The following is a 9,712-nucleotide window of genomic DNA, read 5'->3' as shown; positions in this document are numbered from 1 at the left end:
TTCTTCTGAACTATTGGTCCCTAAGGTCAAATTTCGTAGCTAATCGGTGGCTAAAGTCATAGCTAATCTCTAGCAAATTTGACGTTAGGGACCAATAGTTTAGACGAAAAATTTTGAAGGGACGATTTCTTAAAGAAAATTTTTGGAGGGACTAAAAACGAAATCTGCAATATTTAGAGGGACCAAAAAGTTCATTAACCCTACAATCTTTAATAAAAGCTGGAGATCTTCTCATTAAATGCCAATTCAAATCTCTTGTATAATCATACCCAAATAAAATTTTGGGTTAATGAACTTTTTCGTCCCTTTAAATATTTCAAATTTCGTTTTTAATCCCTCCAAAATTTTCCTTCAAGAAATCGTCCCTTCAAAATTTTTCTTCCTAATTATTGGTCCCTAACGTCAAATTTCGTAGCTAATTGGTGGCTAAAGTCGTAGCTAATCTCTAGCAAATTTGACGTTAGGGACCAATAGTTTAGACGGAAAATTTTGAAGGGACGATTTCTTAAAGGAAAATTTTGGAGGGACTAAAAACGAAATATGCAATATTTAGAGGGACCAAAAAGTTCATTAACCCTAAAATTTTATACAAATAGATATATGATTTAATCAAATCTTCTTCGGTTTGATTTGGAATCATACTAAACTTGGACAAGGTGTGTTGCACTCATTTGAGCTTGAGGTCCTACTCACATTAATGTCACATTTCTAAAGAAGAACTAGAAACCCCACAAGTCTCAATTATTCCCAATTAGTTTAACACCTAAGTATATATATAATTCAAACCCTTCCCAGATGGCACCTTGGCCCTCATAAAAAACCGAATTTTTTAGTTTGGATCACGTTTTGAGATTTTTCTCGGGTAAAATTTAAATTGATTCAAATAAAACTGAACTAAATTGAATACTATTAGAATTGTTCAACTGTCATTTTATAAATAAAAAAAACACTCAAATTATATTGATTTTTACTGAATGTATAACTGAATACATGAAGCATTAGCAAATATAATATGGGAGTCATTTTTAATATAGTAATTTAATGTATTATAAATGTATAGATATTTACAAGTGTCATTTTTCTTTAGTTATGTTAATCTTTTATTATGATTTTAAGAAATCAATTAACTCATTGAATTTATTTTCTTTAGTAAATTTGATTTATAAAATTATTAACAAAAAATAGTTTGTAAAAAAATGTGTTTCTCAAATATTCCTATAAGCTTAATTATCTTCCTATTTTATAGTAAAATATTTAGGTTTAATTAAAATTCTCCAAGCAACAATTTTGTTTTTTAAGAATTCCACATGATTTTAGATATTTTTAGTACTATATATAGTTTACCTTCCTTCCCATTTTCTCTCATCCACCCATCTCCCGATTGAGATCTAGAATTATAGTAAGAGAAAAATGGAAGCATTTTCTTCAAAGTTTCTTCTCATATTTTTAGCCTTTTGTTTCATCACACAGTCTATCCAAGCAAGAGAAACCAACACCTTATTCATTAGAAACTCTTGCAGTTCCACAACTTATCCAAGACTATGCTACGCATCCTTAGTGAAGCATGCCGATTTCATTCAAACAAATCGCGTGCTTTTAACGGGCACGGCTCTAAACGTGACTCTTGCATCCGCGAAATCAACCTCAGCTTTCATGTCGACGCTCTCTAGAGACCGGGGTTTGAAGCCAAGAGAGGCTGCAGCTATGAAGGATTGCGTCGAAGTGTTGAGTGACTCCGTCGATGAACTCAGAAGGTCCATAGGTGAGATGAGTCATCTTAGGAATTCAAATTTTGAGCTAACAATAAGTGATGTACAAACTTGGGTTAGTGCTGCTTTGACGGATGAGAGCACTTGTACCGAAGGATTCCAAGAGATTAATGCAAAGGACAATACTCAGACAATAGTGAGAAGCAAAATTGTTCAAGTAGCTCAATTGACTAGCAATGCTTTGGCTTTAATAAATAAACTTGCCAATTAAAATCTATAGTTTTTGTAATTCATGTTGCGGTTTCAAGATGTGTAGCATCAAGTTGGTATACCTTAACCTCAACGTGTATAAGATTTTAAACTTTTAGGAATTAGATGTTGAAATTGATGCCAATACAAATGAGTGAATGTTTATTTCTTATGAAATTAGTTGTCTGTTGTAGTTGATAAGTTGTTATGGATAGAGTTTGTTATGAGTCAAATTCATTCGAAAATAATTTGAGTATCAACTCAACAATTCATTTCTTGAATTTGGTTCCTGAAAGAAATGAATTGAACCTGAATTTAAAATTAAACTCTAAAATAAATGTGACAAACTTAAATTATGTATAGTCAACTCATTTCGTTGACTATAATTAATACTTAGTGTTCTGCTATAGAATAATGTGATGATCAACGAGGTTGAATTCACTATGGGTTACAGTGGTTTAAGGCTTTCGATGATATGAAATGGAGGGTTGGTCTGCAAGATTAGCACTCTAATGCTCAAGTCAACGAGAGAACAAGAAAGTAAAATTTGAATGGGAAAGGTTTGAATACGTGAAGAGTGACATATTTTTTCTCTTTAAATAGAGTGAATAGTTGGTAACTACATGTCCGTGGGATGCGGCCAATCGTTGGATTAACTATGGGAGATTGGCATGGTAACCTCGGGAGGGGTACTCTATGGCACGAAGGAAAAATGGTTCATATATTCTTTATGTGGTAGTTTCTTACTTCACTCTTGAATGTCGGCTTCTTGGGCTTTGAGGCAAGCCAAAAACATTTTCCTCCCACGCCCTTGGCTTTTCTTCAAAAGACGAGGGTTTGTGACCTATGTTGCTACCCGACCATGAGATCTTAGGTTGTGGAAGTCTCAAATGGAATGTAGCTAGCCTAGGTAACGAATGGGGGCATGTTTAAATTATCTAGGACTTAATCATCTAAAATTTTCCCCATCAGTGGTTGCAGATAGATCGGGTCTTCCAAGTCATTGATCTCTAGTTGAGGATGACTTTGATTCTGTTATAGAGCGTGCACACTGCCTTGCAACAACTCATTTCGGAGGCAAAGGTTTCCAGATGACGACTAGTTCTTCCATGACAGTCTGTTATTCTTTGTTGTTGTTGCTCTCCCTTGTCATTATAGGTGACAAGCTCTTTAGTTTAAAATTTTGTGTGGCTTAGAATTTTTTTACAAGAGTTTCACTATGTGGACGCCAAATGATCACGTTAAAAACACTTGTTAAATACAAAAAAATCATAGTAAGTGACTTCTTTGTAAAAATTCAGTTTGTCTTTTTGTTTTAAAATATGTTGTATCTGTTTTATTTCAACACAGGTATCTGATCTACTGGACCGCCAATAAAATTGGTTAAAAAGACTTCTTTATATGAATTTAGTCCGCTTAATGTGCTCTTTTTTATATTGATTCTCTCATCCTGACATAAGGCAAGGATGTAAATGCAATTAAATGTTATTTAATAGTCATCGTAGTATATTGTACTCTTCATAAAATGATTAATATCCTCGATCACACAACGTATCATAGGCTTCGATCAAGATGAAATCCATATCACTAACTAAATTTAAAAATTAATTATTTTACTATAATTAATTTATACCTAGCATAAAAAATTCTGCCGCGCAAGAAGAGAGGAAAAATCCAAAGGCTTTTGCAACTTGGAGATGTTGTAGATGATGACAACTGCACATGCGGAATATTGATCCTAACTAACTAATTCATCACCAAAATAGTGGCCCATATCCTGTCTTAATTTGTTCACGTTGTGAAATGGTTTGTTTGTTTCTCCATCATTATAAATGATATATCAAACTCATGTACCCCACGTCATTTATAGATGATTTTAACGTCTGTAAAAAAAAATTCACCTATAATTCTCTAGTACTTTTCCGATGTAATGATTGCTTAGTGCGTGTTTTGGAAAGAATAATGTTATTTCATTGCATCATCAATCGACAAACTATATCAATGTTGCTTACATGGTAAAAAAAGCTTTAAGTTGTGTTCCGAGTTTGAACACAACTCTTAATACACAATAATGTTAAGAAAATTTAAACGAGAGATTTCTTATCTATGGTGATCCTCTTTGACTTAATTAATTAGTCAATGTAATTTTGCAAAGAGCTATTCAATTTATAAATAAAATAAAAAGTATTAATCACATATTAAAACTCTGTTTTTCTGCGAATTTACCTGCGGATTTTTGCTAAATTTCCGCAGGAAACATGTTTCCTGCGGATTTACCTGCGGTTTAGTGTCCCCAGCTAAAACCTTCGTGGGTAATATTTTCGACAGGAAGTTCTGCAGTAAATTTCGCAGGTAAATCTGCAGGAAACAGTCCATAGGTAAATCCACAAGTAATTTCTATCTCAAATTAAAAAAAAATTAATAAATTTTTAAAATATTATAAATTATATATTAAAATAACCATGATATAAAAATAAAATTATTAATTAAAATGTTTGATTAATGTATTATTCTAGTCAAGTGTTTTAATAAGATAATAATTTGAAGTTCCATTAGACGGGAAAATTGTACAGATACCATTTGTTCGATAACGAAGTTCTAGAATTGAAGCCTTATTCTCCTCAAAAACTCCATTAAAAGCATGCTTGATATCTTCTGTTGAATCTTCAACACCTACACGTATATCATATTATATCATTTATGCATAAAATTGAACTCCAAAAGTTGCTACACAACACAACTCCAGAACTAAAAGTTGATGCCCAAACTAAGTGTAATAAAGCTAGAGTCTCAAAAACAATACATAAGCTGCAGAAGTTTAACCTAGTGAACATAAACACAAATGAATTGACATAAAGGCTAAATTACAAACCAACCTAAGTATTGAACATTAAGGTCATTTTCATATGATAAAGAAAGATCTTCTACAATCACCAAACCACACCACAAGCTTAAAGTCAATTTTATATTAAAATACTGAAGTTCTATCTATCATACCAACACCACATGCTTCTTCAAATTTATTCAAATCAAGGTTCTCATTTCCAGTAGTAGCAAGAAAAGATAGTGCCGCATCTAATTGTATCGTTGTTTTCACCTAGAATGATAATTCACGTGAGAAAGATAATACTTCCAATGTAAAAATACACCCAAACCAATCAACGAACAAGTAAAAAATAATAATATGCAATCATACAAGAACATAAAATAAACTGTTAATAACAATACCAAGTACTAGTACGCGACAAATCCTACAACATACAAAGACTTGCAATCATACAAGAACACGAAATTAACTGTTAATTCAATATTAAGTACATGACAATCCTATGACATTAAAAGACAGCAAACCGACAATTTATAGCACACACCTTGGACGAAACTACATATTGCAGCAACGTTGGGCGATGCGGCAAGGCATTTCCAGGGTACTTGGTAGCAACCTACAACATTCATTCATAGATAAATAGATAGAGCAATTTCAGCTATTAACAAACAAAAAACAATCAAAACCTTGAAGCATTTCAGCTCCTTATTGCTGCATGCAAAACAGAAGACATGTAACTCACCGTATAAATAAGGTTCCCAACTGATCGCCTGCATCCGTCGGTAACACCGACCTTAAAACAGCAAAGAAACACAAAAAATAATAAAAAGTTTGAAAGAGAGCACAAAATTAGAAAGAAAATAGAATATAGAATGAAATGAATGCCTCATGGATAACAGCAGTGAGATTGGTAGTGACTTTGTTGTTGGCGATGGTGTTTCGATCTGTGCGTTCGTCTAAGCCGATCTTTAGAAAGAGATCGAGAGACTTCTCCTTCTCCGAGCTATCTTCCTTCGCAGGAATCTTCTTCTCACGGGCTCCGATTGAAGCTAGATGAAAATTAGGGTTTTGCCTTTTGTGAGTATAGGAAAGAGTGTAAGAATCAGCAGCTTTATTTTAATCACCGGTTTAACAACAAAGACAAAGCTTAAACCACGGATTAACCCGATAATGACTGAATATATAAATAAAATAATAAATAGTAATAAAATAAAAATTATATTATAATTCTAACTCTAACTAAAATACAAATAACAAGTTGGTGTTGACATTAACACAAACAGAAAGTAAACAAGAAAAGGGAATCGTATATGTAGGGTTGAATTACGAACAGCTCATTGTCTTTTGGCAGATAAATGTCCACAACTATTCACAAAAATAAATACTACTTAATAAATAGGTTTCACATTCCATGACAGAAGATTAACATTCAAGCCCCAACTCAGAAACTACCATTAACAATGTACACTAATATTTGAGTTCATCAAATTCCAGGAGAAGGAACAAAAAATTAGATAAAATAAATAAAGATTTAAACACCGAAAAAGGAAGAAGCCCGAAACCCTAAATAAAAAATGTACACTAATATTTGCGTAGTGATTTTCCCGGTGACCTCGTCAATCGTAATTTGACTGAACAGATAAACTATAACGATTCCCAAATTCGACTGAAACGAGCAGAACGCAAGTGTCCTGGATGACATAATGTAACACTGTAGTTTCTGGAAAAAGTCGTTAATGCAGTACATTTGACTAGAGTTATCATCCGGAAAATTCCACCAATGCAATTATTTACAAGGGCTAGAATTTGAAATAAAGTGAATAATGTCAGGATGCATTGAATAACAAATCAATATAAAGATGAACAAACTAGATTAACATTTTGATATTTTATGGATTGATTTAAAATATTGATAATGTAGATTACATAACCCAAGATGACTCCTCCATTTTCAACGACCAAATTGAATATTTACTATTAATCCACAGTTGATTACAGCGACGAATCAGCGAACTACAGTGATAATCCGGGTGACATTACAGGACAATAGAGTAAATTCAACAAGACAAGAAAACACCATACCATTAACAATGTCGGAAATTTCAATCTGAGAACGAACAGTAGGACCAAGTCCTTTATCATCATCCACAGTACTCATACAATCAACATTCCTCGATTTCGTTGAGCCGTTAACATCAACTAAATCAAATTCCTCTCTCACTGCTAACTTCGCCACAAAAGCTGAAACAAGAGAAACAATATTTCAATTTTCAACAAATAAAAAAAATAATCCAAGAAATGAAAATGTTGAGAGCGGAAGAAGAAGACTGACGAATTCGGTTGGGACATTTCATCGAACACCTTGCGAGCGAGGACAAACTCTGCATTTTTCTTCATTTCAACCGGTAGGCTCTCATCCAATTTAGCTTTATTATGTTGTATACTCACTTTAATTTTAATTCAAACCAAAAACTGCACCGAAATCGAATCACAATAAAATTGTAGTAGAACCCGTAATTGAGTCGAATCCGTAAAAATGCAAGAATTCAAAACGCAACCAATTCTGAACAGAAAGTAAATCAAATTCTAAACTGAAAAAAAGATTTGAATTAGAAACAAACTTGTACCAAAAACTTGGCTCGAATGCAAAATCTATACTGTGAAAAAGCTCTGCTCGAATCCAAACTCTGCACTGAGTCGAAACCTCTAAACTAGAACCAAAACAAAACTGAGTAGCAACTCGATTCTGAACAGAAAACCTTTGGGAACACCAAACATAACCGTGAAACTCTTTATCTGAAAAATAGATGAAGAGTTTAAGCGTATTGTTGTTGTTACGCGAGGAAGATGAGAGAAAAAATAGCTTTTAGGGCTCCTGGAGTTTTTGCAAAAAGCCCTTAGCGTTATTGTTTGTCTCTTTTCCACTTCCTTTCCTTGATTTTTTTTCTTTTAATTTAAATTTAAATTAAGAGGCCATATTTTAAAAGAGAAATTAGTAAGTGATAGATAATTTTTGTTTTAGAGAAATATCAATTGAAGGTATTGTTTTAGTGGTAGAAAATTGTTTTAAATTGAAATTTATTACTAAAATTATATTAAATAATATAATATTCTACTATACTATTAATTCACGTTAATATATATATAGTTGGCAGGATACATAGTTGTCATTAGTTGACAGTGTACAAATAATTGACAGTGTCAGTGCACCATCCATTTTCTCACATATATATATATATATATATATATATATATATATATATATATATATATATATATATATTAGAATTTTTAACCAAAATATATTTATTTTTTTAATTAATACCCACGAAGTTTTTTTTAAAAAGGGTGCTTCCGGAGATGCATCTACGGAAGTTGGGGGCATAAATGAAATTTTGTTTGGTGTCTAAAAGATCTATGGGATGCATTGAGAAATCGTCAACCATGTTTAGGGGTGTTTTTCACGTAGTCGCTATTCCCTATGGCGCCACCTTCTTTTTAAAAAACAATCAGTTACCTGCGGTAAAATATTTTAATGTACGATCAACAGGTAAATTCGCAGGTAAACCCGTAAGTAACAGTAAATTCACGGGCTATTGAAATTTTTTAAAAAAAATAGGAGGCGCAATATAGAATGGCCAAACATGGTTATTGAGGTAATATTTTTGAAATATGAGTTACTTATAGATTTTTTTAGAAAATTGGTAATTATAAAAAAATCTACAATACCCATTCTCAATATTTTTAATATCTTTTATTAATTTTATTTTTAAAATTTTTTATACCTTTTATTTCATTAATAAATTAAGATGAATATTTAAAAATAACACAATTCACATAAAATATTCATTAATATAATAATATTAAATAATTAACCATTAAATATAATGATTAAACCATTAAATATAATAATTAATTATTTAAAAAAATTTAGACAAAAATTACTATTATTTTAAGAAAATAGTTAAATTTGCAGCAAAATCTGCAGGAAACTTTCCTGCGGAATTACCTGCGGATTCTGTATAATAGTTTGGTTTTGATAGAATAGATATTAGTAGCAAAATTCGCAGGAAAATTTCCTGCGGATTCTGCATTATAGTTTGAAATATACAAACCGCAGCAAAATCCGCAGGCATTCTTGCGGAATTTTCTGCCATTTCTAGATCCGCAGGAAAATTTATTTTGTTTAAGAAAGTCCCAGGAAAATCCGCAGGTAAACCTGCGGAATATTTTCCGCAGCAAATTCCGCAGGTAATACATGTATTTCTAGTAGTGTAAAGCAAAGACCATATGAGATACAAATCTAATCAAAATAATTTAACGTATAAAGTCAGTAAGTATGAGATTTAAGGTACATTTTTTTCTCCACTCTTCATTATACTTATTTTGGGCTATGAGCTAACTTGAATGTTGGAATGTGACCCTTGTAAGTCCACCCCGCGCCTCCGCATCGGTGAGATCAGCATCACCGGTTCAGGATCCTCTACTATCGATCAACACTAATTATGGTTCTATAACATAACAATGACATTGTCTGATGGCATTAACTCATAATTCTAGCGAAATTTCACAAATAGATACTTTCTCAATCCAAGCTAAATTTTATCAGGACAATCAAGATATCGAGACAATCACTCCATACATCGCACCAAACAACTCTGTCAAATCATTTTATCTTGTTCCGTCTCAATTATTAGTATTTGATGATATGCTCAATGAGACAACATTAAGCGTAGATCCATTGTAACACCCCTTTTCTAACCCCAAATATATCATACAATCAAACAGAGTAAGCATGCATAAAGGAAAAAGGGCGCCACATGTTGATTTTCACCAAAATGAAAATCCCAAAATCTACATACATACGACATCCATAATACGCAAAGATCATTTTGTAACACAAATGTAATCTCATGTTCTCATACAT

At 32.2% G+C, this 9,712-nt stretch overlaps 2 protein-coding genes across 3 annotated transcripts; one reads left to right on the top strand and one right to left on the bottom strand.

Moving 5' to 3' along the window:
- The first annotated feature begins 1,355 nt into the window (after positions 1–1,355).
- On the top strand, positions 1,356–2,135 carry LOC131633969 (21 kDa protein-like). The gene has a single exon (XM_058904645.1). The coding sequence runs from the start codon at positions 1,411–1,413 to the stop codon at positions 1,978–1,980; it is 570 nt and encodes a 189-aa protein (XP_058760628.1). The 5' UTR covers positions 1,356–1,410; the 3' UTR covers positions 1,981–2,135.
- An 84-nt stretch (positions 2,136–2,219) lies between these two features.
- Positions 2,220–7,704, bottom strand: LOC131633968 (glutamine--tRNA ligase-like). 2 transcript variants are annotated; one of them, XM_058904644.1, is made up of 9 exons: positions 7,407–7,704; positions 7,118–7,257; positions 6,868–7,026; positions 5,671–5,834; positions 5,528–5,578; positions 5,330–5,401; positions 4,956–5,055; positions 4,536–4,631; positions 2,220–4,316 (listed from the first exon to the last, which is right to left on the bottom strand). In XM_058904644.1, exons 2-9 carry the CDS (start codon positions 7,170–7,172, stop codon positions 4,243–4,245), a joined length of 771 nt encoding a protein of 256 aa, XP_058760627.1. In that variant the 5' UTR covers positions 7,173–7,257; positions 7,407–7,704; the 3' UTR covers positions 2,220–4,242. The 2 variants fall into 2 exon arrangements, with proteins under 2 accessions (XP_058760627.1, XP_058760626.1); XM_058904643.1 differs by having other exon boundaries at positions 2,222–4,316; positions 7,413–7,704.
- Between the last annotated feature and the right edge of the window lie 2,008 nt (positions 7,705–9,712).

Source organism: Vicia villosa, unplaced genomic scaffold, assembly GCF_029867415.1.
Source record: "Vicia villosa cultivar HV-30 ecotype Madison, WI unplaced genomic scaffold, Vvil1.0 ctg.001196F_1_1, whole genome shotgun sequence".
Classification (NCBI taxonomy): domain Eukaryota; kingdom Viridiplantae; phylum Streptophyta; class Magnoliopsida; order Fabales; family Fabaceae; genus Vicia; species Vicia villosa.
Note: the sequence above shows the minus strand (reverse complement) of the source record. Positions and strands in the feature narration are given on the sequence as shown.

What these genes read in the sequence shown, in the direction of transcription:
- LOC131633969 (XM_058904645.1), top strand. Translation starts at nt 1,411, where the DNA reads ATGGAAGCATTTTCTTCAAAGTTTCTTCTCATATTTTTAGCCTTTTGT.
- LOC131633968 (XM_058904644.1), bottom strand. Translation starts at nt 7,172, where the DNA reads ATGCAGAGTTTGTCCTCGCTCGCAAGGTGTTCGATGAAATGTCCCAAC. An exon ending in TGAAGAAGCATGTGGTGTTG is followed by an intron (nt 4,632 to 4,955) that starts GTATGATAGATA and finishes ATATACGTGTAG; the next exon opens with GTGTTGAAGATTCAACAGAA. An exon ending in ACTTCGTTATCGAACAAATG is followed by an intron (nt 4,317 to 4,535) that starts GTATCTGTACAA and finishes TGTTTCCTGCAG; the next exon opens with ATTTACCTGCGAAATTTACT.